Source organism: Lagopus muta, chromosome Z (assembly GCF_023343835.1).
Source record: "Lagopus muta isolate bLagMut1 chromosome Z, bLagMut1 primary, whole genome shotgun sequence".
Classification (NCBI taxonomy): Eukaryota; Metazoa; Chordata; class Aves; order Galliformes; family Phasianidae; genus Lagopus; species Lagopus muta.
The window spans coordinates 14,154,301-14,171,656 of NC_064472.1; the positions used below are offsets into that span (position 1 = coordinate 14,154,301).

Here is a 17,356-nt window from a genome sequence, read left to right on the forward strand (position 1 = left end):
CTAAACACAGCGCCCTTCAAATTCAACCTAAAGTTAATCCTCAAATTAAATACGTCAGCAATCTTGTAAACATGTGCTCTGGGTCTGGAAACTGCAAAGAGGAAGACTGCTATCCTTCATTATCAAGTATTCCCAATTACCCTCACAAGACAAGTGTATATTGTCAAATTCACAATCCTCACAAAAAAAAAAAAAAAAGCTGACCTCTCCGCCAGCTTTACAGTACAGAAGAAAAAGCTTTATCGTATGAATGCATGAGGCCATGAAGAAACTACGTTTGTTATTGACCACACATATGGAATCAGTTATGTTCCACTGTACTTTCTACTAGTAAGTCAGTTTTGTGTTAACATTAAATGATATTTAAGAAAGAATGTAAAGGTAAAAAATCAGTGGCTTTATGGATTAACGACAAGGCAATGTAAAAGGAACAACTGTATTTGTTTGTAAAATGACTTACTGTGAAGTCACAGCCAGTGCTTTTCTTGATATCATCCACTGACAGTCCTTCCCAGATTTCCACAAGGGTGAGTCCTTTTTTCTTGTCCACATCAAACACAGCCTGTCAGGTTCAAATAGCACCAAATTAATTTTTATTATTAAAAAACTGAAGTTCCAAGTAGTAATATCGTACAAATCAATTTGCTAAAAAGAATTTCTTCAGTAAAAAATGATACCATTATCAACTGGTTTCACATTTCAGACTGACCAGTAGAGATTTATTCATACCTGAAAGAATCTGAAGTGTAAGATGTGTTGATTTTGTGGGAAAAAATGGGCAACTGCTCTTCACTGCATGAAATAAGGACAGTGTCTCCTGCTCTGATGTGGTGAGAAATGCAAGATGCAAGGGAAATGGCTGAGACATTCTTTGCTACAAGACAATGTCCGCCAAGAGGTAATGAAAGAAAACAGGGAAAGCCATCCTCTTTCTCATTCTTTTGTTTTGCTTTTAGGACTATAGGGAGGTAAAGGGTGGCTGATGAACTTATCAGATGATCAGCACCTCCAACAGCTATTAAACATTACAAATTTTAGTATTTTTGAAGCTAGCTAAGAAAGAGAAATGTTCTTGTTCTATTTTTAAAATGAATCCTCAGGTGATGTAGCTGAAGGAGCCTTTTCCCTGATGCCTTCCTAAGACAAGCTTTCCACTTTGAAGTCTCTCAAGCACGTAAGAACACCTGTAGAACAACACACACTATAATGGTGCCCAGAGAATACACAGGTTGCAAGCTAGCTGCCACAAAAACCACCAAGTCTACATTCATTTTCCTAAAATAAAATAAAATTTTTAAAAGCCAATAGCAAAAGTCCAGTGAAGATTGAACTTGGAAGGAAAATGGTACCAGAGCGCAGTGTTTCTCAGGGTCATTACTAGGAATGGATTTATTTAATACCATTGCTAGTGGAATGGACAGTAGGATGGAGTGCACTCTTAGCAAGTTTTCAGATGACATCAAGATAAGTAGTATGGTTGACATGCTGCAGGAAAGGAATGCCACCCAGAGGAACTTGATAAGCATGTAGGGTGGGCCATATGAACCTAATGAGATTCAACAAGGCCAAGTGCAAGGTCCTGCAGCTGGGCTGGGGCAAACTCAAATATGAATACTGGCAGGGTGATGAGTGGATAGACAGCTGCCCTACAGAGATGGACTTCACTGCTTCTGGTAGATGAAAAACAACATGAGCCTGAAGCACACACCTGCTGCCCAGAAAACCAGTTGCATGTTGGGTTTATCAAAAGAGGTGTGACCAGCAAGGCAAGGGAGATGATTGTCACCCTCTGCTCTGGCTTATGAGAACCCACCCACAGTACTGAATTTAGGTCTGGGTCCCCCAGCACATGAAAGACATGGGGTGATTGGAGCGAGTCCATTGGAGGTCCATGAGGGTGACCAGCAGGTGGGAGCACCAAACCTATGAACCTTATAGCAGCCTTCCATTACACCAAAGGGCTATCACAAAGTGGAGTGATAGCACAAGGCTTAGTGTCATTAAACTAACAAAAAGGTAGATTTAGATTAGATATTAGGACAAAATTCTCAGCTATGAGTACTGTTGAAGCACTGGAACAGCTTGCCTATAGGAGCTGTGGATGTGCCTTCCCTGGAAGTGTACAAGGAAAAGTTGGATGGGGCTTTCTGCAGCTTATTCCAATGGAAGGTATCCCTGTCCAAGGCAAGAGGGTTGGAACTAGGTGGTCTTTAAGGTCCCTTCTAATCCAAAGGATTTCATGAATACTATGGGACTGAAATTGTACTTCTGAGTCTTAAAAGAAAAGCTGAATTTAAGGAAAACAGACACTAGGAAGCTAGCAACGAAACAGTCTATAATATAGTCTAAATAGTGTTGTACATTTGTGTACATTCATTAAACAGCAAGAACTGATGAGCACTGAGGCTCAGAAATTTTCTGCACATTTTTATTTGTCAGTCCTTGTTCAATGCCAGTTTTCTACAGAAAAAAATCCACATTTTCATTTCTTCTCCCTTTGTTTGTAGAGGAAAACTTTAAATGACAGTAGCAATACACCGCTGAGAGAAAACAAATTCTGCATCAGCACTTTTGAAGCATTCTACTTAGTGTGACAGATGGCTCACAGAGGGATTACTCAAAGCCTTTAAAAATGTACACATTGATAATAAAAGGAACATGATTACAGCAAAAATCCTAAGTCACGTATGCTGCTGAAAAGATCCACTAATGCACTTTGAACACTGGCAATATCAAACAGACTTGCACTGGACAGTAAATCACTTCACAAATGCAATCAAGTGAAAGCAAAAGATAGCAACAGGACAGATCATGTGTCTAAGTTTGTAATATATACCAAGAAAGATGCCAGTTACCTGACATGAACATTTGAGGAAAACGTGCATTTCATGATTTGCATCTTATGAGGCAAGTTTTCAGGTATACTTTGGAAAAAATAACCAAACATGTTCCTTGCATATTTCTCATGGATAGCATCTCTGTTCTGATGGTCACTGTGACAACCATCCAGCATGATGTCAACAGTGAAAGATTTAAAAGGAAAATATGAGCCAACGTGTCTCTGGAATTGAACTCAAAAGGAGTCTTTGTCCTTCACAAGCAACAGATACTGAATATATTCTTTATTTTTACCACACTTTTTACTGCTTTCACTTAGTGCCACTGAGAGGAGAAAAGAATTGAAAAGAATTCAAGAAAAGAACTTTACCTTCTCTGTAATGATGCGATTTACACATTGCTTCCCAGTAAGTGGTAAACTGCACTTTTCCAAGATTTTATGGACGTTGCCCTGCGTTTAACAGTATACAAACAAATGTTAATTTTAAAAAACAGTGCAACTCTCTGAATTCAAGTATGCACATTAAAAAGGAAAACCACAGCTGCAAGCATTCAGTGTTACTGAAACATTCACTGCACTCAGAACATTATCTGAACTCACTTTCATGGCAGATTACAATGCTGTCAACTTGGGACAGTTCTAACTGAAGCCCCAGCTACAATGAGATATCTAATAAGATTCTCAGTGTACCACTCAGCGGCTCCTGAGTTTAGAAGTTCAATAATTTCCTCTTCTACTGCAGTGTGAGGATAAGTCACACATGGGACCTTATTGATGACATGTAAAGGTTAGAGAATGACATTGTGAACATAACATTACTCTGCCTCATTTGTTATAAGCGATATGTGCAGGACCAGCCATACTCATAGGCATTTTGAACCCCTATGGCTCACATGCATACTCATGCTTTGAAAATAGTAAGGCCAGTTTCTTTACCCGCATTCCATTTTCTTCTCCTCTGTCACTCTAGAAAAGCACAAAAGCAGACTAGGAGATAAGCAAGATATGCTCATCTTCAAGTACTATAAGAGAAGCTACACTGCCTTTATTTTTGTTAGTACCAATCAGCCTATAAATACAGTACAAAGTAATGCGCATAAAGAGATCAGGACTCGCTTTAAGATGCTTCCCTTCCTAGATATCAAAAGGTAGCTACTTTAGATAGTGGGTAAAATACTGCCTACTGAAAAGGCATAGCTACTGACACAAATGGATGTATAAGGCTTAGGTGCTTAGGTCTGAGGGTTTTTTTGTTTGTTTTTCCTCTATCAATTTCCAGTTATGCCTTTCAAAACTCTTGGAGTATTGCATATCTCATTTAACCATGTGAATGCAATACTTTTTAAAAATGCAACCATCAATTTGCCTTAAGGCTTAATATGTTAAATATTTATGTTATATATGATAATAATAATATATATTATTTATATATTACATATTAAATATATCTTAGTTTTATTCCTGAGTAAAAACAAAATGGACTTGCAGAGATGACAGCTTGAGTGGCTTCTATGACCCTTAAAAGTGATACAATCCAGCTTCTTAACATTTGAGATGAACATTATTGTAGCATGAAAAGTGGCTTTCAGAACTCATCCATCAGGGCATTATCAGTATGGGAATCCAAGTGGAATTGCAAGAATTTTTACTATCTGAATTTATACAGTATTTGTTCAGATAAAGGAAGAAAAGTCTGTTGTGTAGATCTCCACAACCTTAGGCTGTTTCATTCTGCTTTAAATACGTAAGTTGCTGGGAAAGTAATGCCTCCTGTTTATTTCCATGGTAACTACAGCAGACATGAAGAATAGCTACAAAACACACTTCTTCATCATAGTCGCCATCATTAGATATGCATTTTCACTGGATAATGAACAAGAACTTGCATGCCACTCTTCTAAAAATCAGTATGGCCATACAGAACACAGCTTCTTTCACGTCACTGCTGAAACACATCACACACTGCCTCACTGTGCTCCCATCCACTGTTTAGTCTCCAGAAACATTCAGCAAGTGTTGATGAATGCTGCTGGTGCCATTTTTTCTGCATGGAGGAATTCACTGCCACACCTTTGCTTCATACACACTTCCATGTCAGATGCCATTCTGTTAGACTGCCCCTCTGCTGCCATCTGTCACACAGCAAAAAAATGGAATGGGATACTGGTGGGAAGGTTTGATCTCCACTGCCATCACCCAGCTCTGACGTGTGCCAACATAATAAAATAGGAGGCATTAATTTTGGAGCAGTCCTCAAAAATTCTGCTGCATTTTTAATGGACACTTTTATGGACAAAAAATACCATAGTTTTGTACAACATATCAAAACAAAAACTAATCACAATGATGGAAAATCAGTGCCCCGTGTTTCAGTCATGACTAAAGCACACGCTTAAAAACAGTTTCCATTATACTGTTTTAGTTGTGTAGTCAAGTCATTATGCCACCTGAAAGTCATAACACCATCTGAAAGTGACCAGCACTTTATGCTATTTTGCAAAGTACATCGATAACAGTGTGGATGTAAGGACTTCTATATCTTCTAGGCAGTATTTACCAGACTGGGCACAGGTGCACAGTGACTGTTCAAAGATTAAATAACAACACTATATTCTGGTCTTTACAGTTAACCAAAAATCAATTTCACAAAAAATACACCAAGAGCTATCATAGTAAATTAAACTGAATCCATCATCCAAGTGTCTTGCAGTGGCCTAAACAGATAGAGGAAAAATTGAGCCACCCTTCATCAGCTATTCCCTCCTGGTTCATGACACGCTGTGATGGTTAGGCTTTCTAGGCTAGCGACTGCTTCTGGGCAACGCTATTTAATTGTCACTGGCAAACTCATAAAATAGTTTAATCCCTTTCATATGGGTGTAATGCTTTGAGCTCCTATAACATTCTGCTAAAGATCCGCAATTTCATTAGCTGACTCTGAAAAATACTTCTTGTTTCAAACCTGCTGGTTGCTAGTTTCTATAGTTTCAGTTGTCTACCCCCCATTTTTTTTCTTTTTCCAATAAGGCAGTGACTAGCCATACTGCATCTGTACCTTCATTATCCCTCATATTTCTACTCTGCCTCTCTGATATTTCTTACTCTGAATTTTTCTACATGTCATTTAAGTCCTGTCATTTTTCTTCTGTATCTTTCAGCTTTCATGAAATGTAAATATTTAAGTTATCAAAAATTAAAATACTTGGGAGCAAAGGATGTTCATTATTATTCTTAATATATTGCATATCAGAATAAATTATTTGGGTGGTTCCTTGAGTGTGAAGAGAGATACCAGTTTCACCCTCATAATTTAGTGTTAATTGTATTTTGTCTGCACTGGATTCAGCCTATTGCTAAGTTTGAAAATTGCAACATGCATACTCAGGATATATTCTGAGCAATGTTTAACAAGATGTCACTACTATATATAAAACAAACAAAAAACACCAAGAAGTACAAAAAGAGAAAAAACAACACTTGAAAAGGATTAAAAGATCCATTACAAGATGACAGATCAAACAAAACTAACTACTACAACTATTTATTATTGCATATATCCTGTGGCTTTCCACTGTATTTCAGTCCATCAGACCTTGACTCACATTTATTTACTGGAGGCTTTAATGTCTAATGATAAATTTCTTGTTATTTATTTGGAGAATAATACAACAACAATGTCCCTAATCAAAGAAGCCTGCAGATAAAACAGATTCCAACAATACAGGCATATATTTCTTTTGCTCAGTAGCCCACCTGACTCTTGGGAAGAGGAAAGAGGGCTCATCTAATGCTTAGGTATGGTTGAAATTACAATTTGTGAGAAAATCTTCATGCTAAAGAAAAAAAAAAAATCAGCTCTGTAAAAGTCACCCCAAATAAAGGCTTCTGACTTTCAGAACTGGCATTATAGGCCATACAATTGCTTGGGCATCACTCTTCCACATTTTCTCACTAATACCTACTTAAAAACAAACAAAGAAACAAACAAACAAAAAACCATCTAAAACATGTAACAGAAGCTATAGATGGTTTTGCTTTTATTTTTCACATTCAACTTCTATACTTTACCTTCTTCATTTTTGGGCAAAGAAGCAGCAGCCCCAAAAGGGTGCAGTTGTATAGTTAGGATGAAAGAGCCCTCCATTGTAAAATAAGAATAAATAAAAAACCCCATATACTTGGATTCACTGTGCAGTATATTCCTACAAAAGTAAATATGTAAGTTATGGAAGCCCATAAAGCCTGAAAAAGGCTTTCTAGAAGTACATAACAGGAACCTCATATATATAAAAATCCAAGTTATACAGATGTATGTCAAAAAAAGAAAAAAAAAAAAAAAAAAGCTATAAAAGCTATGCCTGGCCTACTTATCTGAAATATGTACATAAGTGAAGGGATACTCAGACACCCAGTTGTTGTGGGGCTGTGATAGGGATGCAAGTCAGACAAATTTGCTTTGCTCTTTTGATTATTTATTTACACATATGCATACAAGAACCACTGGGTCAGTCCCAGTTCTGTTACTTACAATGCACTACTAGAAATCACATCTTCTATAAAAACCAAATCAGAAAACAACAACAAAACCCCAACTTGTTGAAAAATATAGAAAGTGAAGATTCATTCCTTAAATCACATTTAAAAGAACTCCACAACTATTAATACATTTATCTTTCATATTTACTGCCAGGCAAATTCCTTATGCTTACCCCTACATTTACTGGCAGAGATATTAATCTTGAACATACCTCTTGACTTGCACTGATTCACAGGAGGCTTTGGTGTCTACACCAACAAATTATGAATAACAGAAACAAAAAAAATGAAATAGAAAGTCATTTTTAAGCATTTGTTATAGTTCCTTGGGACTAAAGATGCTGTCCTTCAAACAGCTTTTCTCATAGCTAAGACTGTACAATTTTTTAAATTTTCAAAGCTTTCTATGATCCTCTGTGGAACACTGTCTATATCTACAAACCTATCTCTACAACGAGGTCTCTAGATTAACCTCTACCACGTAACAGTAAAACAAGTAAGGCAGCCTGCATAGTATCATGCCAAAAAGATCTGTTTTATCAAGCTGTCAGTACCAATTTGACTGATAGCTTCAAAGGTAAATATTTTCCCAACACAACAAATATTGAGCCATTGGGAACCTCATTTCCCAAATCATTCTGACGTGAAGAGTAAAATTTTCAGGGTAGCATCTACCGTAGCTCTGCCAATTGTAACTCTCATTAAGTTTGCACAAGCAACGAAAAAAGTATGCAGCTTTTAAATATCAAATTAATATTTAATTTTTTCCATGATAAACAATCAACTTTCATGAGGCCAAGAAGTACAATTGTAACTAGTAATAAATCTGCAGAATCCTTACGAAGTGACAGAATTAATGTAAAATGTTTGTTTTGTTTTTCTAGCACGAGTGAGTCACATAGAAGACACAGCCTTACCTTGGCTGAGTGCTCCATGGTGACAACCACTTTCGTCTGGGCACTAGATACCAGGTCCATGGCACCTCCCATTCCCTTCACCATTTTACCCTGAAATCGAAATTTTAATAGAAATGTAACATTTGTACTAAAAAGGAAAATAAAAAGACACAGCAAAAACAATACACAGGTTGCAATGGCAGGACAAGATAATCAGCTTTCTTCTGAGCAGTAAACCCTTATCTCACCACACTGTATTAAAAAGCTACTGTTTTTCTCATTTTGGGGTCTACATGGGATGCAAACAGAAGAATAATAAGTGGAACAAGGGCTCACTGTCACCTGCAATGTCACAGTGTAACTTATATCTGAGTAGTGCCAGTGACTTCATGGGAGCCCTGACACTCAGAAACAGTGAATCTTGTTATAGGGGGGTCTATCACTTAAAATGAAGCATTCATTCTCACAATTATAGAAATGTCATTATTGCCTCAAAAGAAAATCTTTGCATTTGAACATAGCAACAAGGACATCTTAGCACTCTTTAGCTTGAAGTTTAGAAGGACATTGCTTGTAACACTATATCATCACAAACTACTCCTTTTATTCCATTGCAGATGTATTTGGATGTCATTTCAGATCATGGACAAATAAATGAGTTTGGAGCATTATTCACTCCAGTTAGTCCCTCATACCAAGCAATGCATTTTGCCTCTGAGACTCATTCTTCTTTTAAGGAGTGTCAAAACTGCACCTGTTGTAATAGCAGCTGTATTATGGTGTGCAGATATGCCTAATTCTGCTTTTTATATTGCTATGGCATTCAGTCCCTGCCTGCTTCCACCATCTTAAACTGAACACATATGATCTTGGAAGGTAAGCAGTTCAGGCTTGGCAAACTTCTGATGTGCAACATTTGTAAGTACAACATTTTGTTAGTACAAGGAGAGCAGTTATTTTTAGACAGCAAATGCCAGACACCCCAAGAAAACAGAAGGCAATGACCTCACATCACTCCTGAGTCACTTGGGAGAGGACCTGGTATGACAGTGAAGGTTAGAAGCAGCATGAGGAAAGGAATTTTGGAGATCAAAATAAAGTATTTTTGTCCCAAACGCTTTGTATTTCCTCTGTTTTCACACTTGCTATCTTTCATTAAAATAAATTGTGGACAGAAATATGGTTATGCTGTTTTAAATACGAAATCTAAAAGTATATGATTCAACAACATGGAACTTCCTACTGTAAAGTTTTTCTCTTGTGCTTCCACTTATTAGGCAGGCAGTTCAGTACCTTACTAGCTATGGCTCATGATACAGAGCATATGGAAGAGATTTGTCTCATTAAGCTGTCAAGACAGCAATTTAATGAAAGCCTCTTCATCAAACCAAAGGCAATATATATTAAAAAAAAAATTGTTTTCCACAGTGAAGAATAAATCACGTCTTCCAGTATCTATAAACAACCCCTTCAAAATTTCTTGTATCAGAGTAATATTAATCACATTAATTAACATTACTACTAAATACTCTTTTGCAAATACATAACAGCAATGAGAGGATTTCTCTGTACTTAACTTCCTGCCACTGCTCTTATAATTCTCCAACCTACTCTGAAATACAGAGCTCTCACAGAAACTGCAGTGACCTCTTGTCAGCCTGCCAAAGACTCACTGACGAGTAACTGAAGATGACACATTATCTCTGTAGTAACTCAACAATGTGTTTGCACTCAGGATTATGCTATCAGTACACTCACCCTGGCAATGTCATTAGCTGCTTGTACCAGGCCTCTTAGTTCTAATACCTAAAGGGCTACAGCAGCTAGGAAACATCTGAAGAAATAAAAGCAGATGAAAGTACATTTTTTCTCATCTGACATCTTCACAGCTGAACACCATTTGGGTGGTCAAAATACAACATTAAAGAGTTTAAGGAAGCCATTTTGTTTAATAATGATTCCTAAACAGCAGCCTTTCTGTAGGTCTGATGGGAGTACCAATGATAACCTACAGCATTCGAACAGAAGTCTGTGAGTACTCTAAGGTACTAAGTACCTTAGAGGATGAGATAGTCAAGATACAACGTATTTTTAAGAGAATGAAGTTTTTCCCAAAATGATATAGTAAGTCATAAAGATACTGTATAGCAAGATGGTTACTATGCATATGGGTATTTCAAACAGAGTAAAGAGAGGGGCCTGATAGAAAAGAGGAAGCCTTTTCAAACACTATCAGAGTCTTGAATCCATCCTCTTGTTCTGCATGCTTCCTATTTCTCCTGAAGGCCAGATCTTCTCTTCCATAGCTGGTATTTATGGCTACTCTCAACATCATAGGATAAAATGCATCTCAACTAGTCTGGCTAAGTTAAAAGAACATAATCTTTTGAAACAAACAGCACATAAACTGAGCAGCAAAGCAGACACTAATGATGCATTCAAGAAACAGTGATATACACAGCACAACAAAAGAGATAATCAGAATCACATGCAATTAACCAGAAGTATCATACATGACATTTTTCATACTACCACTGATCTTAGCATTATAAAAGATGTCAATCAGAAGGTAACATCAAAAAATATGCATAAATCCACTCTGAACAGAAACCACAATCCTTTGTCCACTGCTGATAGCCATGTGCTGTGTTTAAAAGAAAAGTAGGCTTATAGTTGATTCCAAAATGAAAGCTACATCTGCTATTTCACTTTCGACTTCTGCAAAAAAGATTGGATGAAGACAATCAAGAAAGATGGATAAAGTTGAAGAATGTTGAAACGTGTTGAAATATACTTGGTTTGTCCTTTTTTCTCCTCTGATTTTTATGACTTTGTGTTGCAATTACAGAATTAATGTAACTTTATTATCAGCTATGACTGCTGGATTAGATTCTACTGAGTACAACTGAATAAACATTAGTAAGAAACACCAGGAAACTATTAAGAGTTTTGAATCAGCAGAGTGAGCAATGGAACACAAGCATTCAATACTGACTGAATGCAACTATTTGAGTCCAGCACTGTTATGTACATATACACAACATGCTGAAGTTCTTTGTTTGTTTGCTTGTTTTTTTAAAGGATGTTTAAAATAATGTCTTAGTTCCGTGGCTTAGCCATGCAGAGAATTACCTGATTTTCAAGAATGTTGACCAGGTATTTCCTGTCATACATAACAGAAATTAAAATAAATAATTCAGTAAAACCTTAGAGAAGATGGAATACAAGTTCTCAAGTGACCAATAACTCTTGGCAAAATTTATTAATACATTTTCATTAAAATGTAATATGCACAAATAAGTGCACTAACTATGGCTTGGATTGAAAGGGACCTCAAGGCTCATCAACTTCCAATCCCCTGTCACAGGTAGGGCCGCCAACCACTAAGTGAAGCACTAGATCAGATTGCCCAGGGCTCCATCCACTCTGGCCTTAAACTACTCCAACACCTCACCACTCTCTGAGCAAAAATCTTCTTTCTTCACATCTAATCTAAATAACCCCTCCTTTCATTTAAAACCATTCTCTCTCCCTATCACTATCTACCCACATAAAAAGCTGATTTTTGTCATGTTTATATACTCCCTTTAAATTCCAGAAGACTGCAACAAGTTCTTCCCCCAGCCTTTTCTTTTCCAGGCTGAACAAGCCCAGTTCCTTCAGCTCCAGCACTCGGATCACCTTCAAGGCCCTCTTCTGGACCCACACCAAAAGCTCCAGATCTTTCATGTGTTGGGGGATCTAGACGTAGATACAGTACTCTGCCTGGGGCCTCGTGAGGTTAGAGTAGAGTGAGACAATCACATTCCTTATTCTGTTGGCCAGCCCTCTTCTGATGCAGAACACCATTGGCCTTCCAGGCTAAAGCTCACACTGCTGGCTCATGTAAAGTTTTTCACCAACCAGATCCCCACAAGTCCTTCTCAACTGGTCTGAAGGAGTTCTTTTCCTAGTTTGTATACATATCTGGGATTACCTCAACCCAAGTGCAAAACCTTGCACTATATTGAACCTCATTAGATTCACAAGGGCCCACTTTTGAGTTTATCAAGGTCCTTCTGGATGGCGCCCCCTCCTTCTGCTGTATCAACCACACCTCTCAGCTTGGTGTCATCAGCAAATTTGCTGAGAGTACATTCTATCCCATTATCTATGTCACTGATAAAAATACTAAGGAGTGCCAGTCCCAAGATGGACTTCTGGGGGATACCACTCATTACTCACCTACATATTTATATAGTTACTTTCTATGATCAGAAAATGAAGACAGCATAATGCAAATGCAAAGAACATTAGTCAAATTTTATCTACTTCCTATAAAACTAACCTGAAGTAAATGCTAGCAACAGTTTCAGATGATTGAGAGAAATTCTAATGAATGCACTGAGAAACTATATCTCAAGAGCATCTCAAAACAGATTGTGACATAGTTCATTGACATTGATGGACTTCATAATGATGAATATTATTTCAATGTAATGCAGAAGTAATGTCTTCCATTTTCCTCTCTATAACATTCCCCAACACACAGCACATTGTGCAATAATCGAATATTGGCTGCATACAGTAGTCACCATTGTTACCACTAACCCACAGATCAGGAGTCTTCTGGAATTTGTTAGTATTTTGAGGTCAAACAGAATTTCATCAGCTGCTCTCATTACATAGATGCCTACTGCATACCTGCCACTTTCCACAACAAAAATTTAAGAGAGAATATTAATAAAATATGAAGAGTGAGTTCCTACAGTCCCTCCATCATGCAGTCTGACAAAGAAGAATGAATACAAATTGCATAGAAAAGCCCTCAAAAAGTTAGGAGAGCTACAGCCAACACAAAACTCTTCCTTTATCCTTTAAGGCTCCTGACATTTCCAACAGTAGTAATTTCATGCTACAAGGGCTTTGCAGGGCTTCTAGGCAAAGGGCTTCCATCACTCTGCGGGACTTCTATCTACTGGGATAGGAACAGTTACTTGATATATTACTGCAGTCTTTGATCCAAAACAGTTGTCCCTGAAAAACCAACATCTAAAATGTTAGGAAATTGCTTTTCCAAAAGAGTGGTCAAGCACAGGAATGGGCTGCCCAGGGAAGTGGTGGAGTCACCAAGCCTGGAGGTGTTCAAGGAATGTTTAGATATTGTGTTGAGGGACCTAGTTTAGTGAAAACTACTGCTGATTAGTGGACGGTTGGACTAGATGATCTTGTAGGTTGATCTTTTCCAATTTTGGTGATTCTGTGAAAACAAATTTCATATTAAAATAATATCCCACTGAAACTTAGATTACAGGTAGCTAGGTAACTGCAAGTTTCATTCTTCCTCTTTGTTAAACTGCTACTGTATATGCTCTACTCACATCATGTCATAAATAATCATTAAATGAAGTCAGACTATTAGAAGGAGATGGTAACAGTTATTAAAAGTAATTAATCTGTATGCTTATATACAATTTATCTAATTTGTAGCATTTATTCAGTTTACAAACAAAAAATTGAAAGAAACACTACTAAAAATATTTCTTACACCAACATTCTGTACAACTTGAAACAGAATGCTGACAGCTTGAGGCACTCTGTGCAACAGTTACAAGACAGTGTGTTCGCATTAAAAAGGAAGATAAAGTTTGTTTAGCAATTCTTCTACTTAGGCAAACAGGCACATAGTCTCAAACTGGGCTTGTTAGAGAAGAACATGCAATACATGCAGGTATTGAAGGATGCATGTCCTTTCTCCCAACATTAACAATAAAACATTTCAAGTCAGAAACATGCTTCTTGTGAAGCCTTTTGCTTCTAGGTTAGGTCCTACAAATAGTAATTAAAAAAAAATTCTCAATCCTGAAATCACAGACTCAGATAACTTCTGCCAGTTTACTTTCCTTTTCTCTTTTCCCTTTCTCTACCAATGAAACTTCAGTTCCCCTTAAGCACAAAGTCAAAAACTTGCAAAATACGAACCTTGAAGTCCTGTAAAATAAATGCAAAAGGGCAACCAATAATGTATAAAACTACATTCTTACTGTCTGACATTATACTGACCTCTACAGAGAGCAATTTAGAAGATTTATTACTAAATTTTAATTGCTTCCTCATCTTTTCAGATAGATAATCTTCTCTGATATAGCTTAAAATCTTTGTGAAATTTGTCTTCCCTTTTGACTTACTTCATTATCAACTCCTAAATCCTTTAACTTCAGCTACTGCAAGACTGAGCATTAAAATTAAGGCTGCTGCTTCTAAATTAAAGGAAGATTTATTTTTTTTCCAAAAACAATCCATGTTAATGCAGCTAAACTCAGCCACCCTGTACAAATTGTATCACACTCTTACGCAGCCCCTAACTGCATTATCTCAGCAATCAAAACATTAATTTTATAATCCTGCATAATACTATGGAAAGTTAGTATTAACTTTCTTAATCAACATTTGATTTAGTTTATACTGCTTGTAAGGAATAGAGATGCTAATAGTACCAGTCCCAGCATCATCTCCAAAACTGCCATTGCTAACAGAATAATAAAATCACAGAACTGTAGGAGTTGGAAGGAACCTCTGGAGATCATCGAGTTCAACTTCCTACCAAAGCAGATAACCTACAGGATGTTGCATAGGAAAGCATTCAGGCAGGTCTTAAATATCTCCAGAGAAGGAGAATTCACAACCTCCCCAGCAGCCTGCTCCAATGCTGCACTAGCCCCATGTAAAGAAGTTCCTTCGCATATCGTGTGGAACATCCTATGCTCAAGTTTATGGCCAGTTCCCCTTGTCCTGTCCCCACAGACCACTGAAAAGAGGTTGGCAATGTCCCTTTGACTCCCACACTTAAGATATTTAAAAGATGACCTCTGAGTCTTCTTTTCTCAAGACTGAAATGACTCAGGTTGCTCAGCCTTTCCTCACAGAGGAGATGCTCCAGGCCCTTTATCATCTTTATGTCCCGCCTCTGGACTCTTTCCAGGAGAACCCTGTCTTTTTTGTACTGGGGAGCCTAGAACTGGGCACTCCAGGTTAGGGCAGAGTATATGGGGAGAATCCCCTCCCTTGATCTGCTGACCACTCTCCTTTTAATGCACCTCAGGACACCCCTGGCATTCTTGGACACCAGGGCACACTGCTGGCTCCTGGCTAACCTGTTGTCCACCAGGACACCCAGGTCCTTCTCCACAGAGCTCCCTGCTAGCAGGTCATGTCCCAACCTGTACTAATAATTGCAGTTATTCCTTCTCAGATGCAAGACTCTACACTTGCTTTTTTAAAACCTCATCTGGTTTCTAGCTGCCCAGCTCCCCAGTCTGTCCAGGTCTTGCAGCACAGCCTTCAGGTATGTCAGCTACTCCTCCCAGCTTTGTATCACAGGCATACTTGCTGAGAATGGACACTATCCCCTCATCAAGGTCCCTGATGAAAATATTGAATAAGACTGCACCCAGCACCTACATCTGTGGAACAACACTTGTCCCAGGTCTCCAACAAGACTCTGTGCCACCAATCACAACCCTCTGAGCTCAGCCAGTCAGCTAGTTCTCAACCCACCTCACCATCCACTTATCTATCCCACACTTTCTCAGCTTTGTTATCAGGATGTCATGGGAGACAGCATAAAAAACCTTTCAACCTGTTGGCCACATTTTTTATGCACCTCAAGACACCACTAGCCTTCTTGACCAGAAGGGCACACTGCTGGATCACAGACAACGTGTCATCAACCAGGACACCATGCCCTTCTCTGTAGAGCTCCTCTCCAGCAGGTCAGCCTCTAATCTGTATTGATTAGGGTTATTCTGCCTTAGGTGTAGGACTCCATATCTGCCCTTGCTAAACCTCAACAGGTTCCTCACTGCCCAATTCTCCAGCTTGTTCAGGGCTTGTTGAATAGCAGCACAGCCTTCTGGTGTGTCAGCTGCTCCTTCCAGTTTTGTATAATCAGCAAACTTGCTGAGGGTGCACTCTATCCAAGTCACTGGATGAGGATTGTTAAAAAAGAACGTAGTGATTGCACAGGAACACTTTCTAGCTACAGGCTTCCACAACAGGACTCTGTGGCACTGATCACAACCCTCTGAGCTCTACCAGTTGCCCAGTTCTCTCATCTCTAATTTTCCCTTCGTGAACCTGTGCTGAGTACTCCTGAAATGCCTGTTCACTCAGCCTGTGATCTCAGCCTCATGGTTCAGAAAAAAGACAGCTTCCCTGGCAACACCACATATATTCCATTCAGCACTGTGGACTTGTAGTTGTTTATGTTATTTGACTGGTCATCTTCTACAGTAAGTAGCAGCCTCACTTCCCTGAATTCTACCACTAGCTACAGAAACCATGCCAATGAAGTCTAAGGCAAAGATGTTGAATACTTCAGCCTTTTCTTTGTCCTTCATTCTGTGATATGTTACCCACTCATTATGACACGCTTCATAATTATACTCCTCCCTTTTATCTCTATTAAGTTTCCACCTCATGAAATGTGATGTCACAAATTATATTCATTTTACTCTTTTCATATTTGTCAGTTTCCTTGCAGGGCTTCTCCACTATGAGCTCAATGGTTTTCTGCTGGTAAACTGTGTCAGCAGTATCAGTAACTATATTATTAATGCTGTGAAATGGCATGAGGACACTCAGAAATGCATGTTAATATTCAATATTAATAACTAACAATAATAAGAGTCTCTGGTGTCACAGTGGGACATTTCAGAAGTTCTAGTGACCTATGCCCAGCCTCTAATACATGCCATAGTGGCTGCTGGAGTGATACTCCTTCCTGATGGCTTTCCATAAAATCCTTCTATTAGTCCCATAATAATTCTTCTATTAGCGTCCCATAAAGTCTCAGGGAGAACTCCAAGACTTTTAATCTTTAATGGGACTAACTGTCACAGGAGCCAGGGCTGCTGCAAGTCCATACTGCTGCTCTGCAAGGATGCAGTAATTTTTGCTAGCAGCAGTTTTTAGCAGCAGTTTAAGAGAAACATACATGTCATATATAGGTCTCTGCCCTTCACTCGTGAAGTGAAACACAGCTTCCAGTAGTCATGGCTCCTATTCACACCCACCAGTCTGCCCTACTCCACAGCCACATCCTCAG

At 38.3% G+C, this 17,356-nt stretch overlaps 2 protein-coding genes across 3 annotated transcripts in view; one reads left to right on the forward strand and one right to left on the reverse strand.

Annotated features, from left to right (window-relative positions):
• The window catches only part of GHR (growth hormone receptor), a 996,322-nt gene that overhangs the window by 619,321 nt on the left and 359,645 nt on the right, over positions 1–17,356 (forward strand). The window lies entirely within an intron of this gene.
• Positions 1–17,356, reverse strand: part of OXCT1 (3-oxoacid CoA-transferase 1) — an 87,855-nt gene that overhangs the window by 11,371 nt on the left and 59,128 nt on the right. Inside the window, exons 14-16 of the mRNA XM_048930909.1 lie at positions 8,293–8,382; positions 3,209–3,289; positions 461–562 (exon numbers count right to left, since the gene is read on the reverse strand). Of these exons, the coding sequence (XP_048786866.1) occupies positions 461–562; positions 3,209–3,289; positions 8,293–8,382 (273 nt within the window). The remainder of the gene's footprint in view (positions 1–460; positions 563–3,208; positions 3,290–8,292; positions 8,383–17,356) is intronic.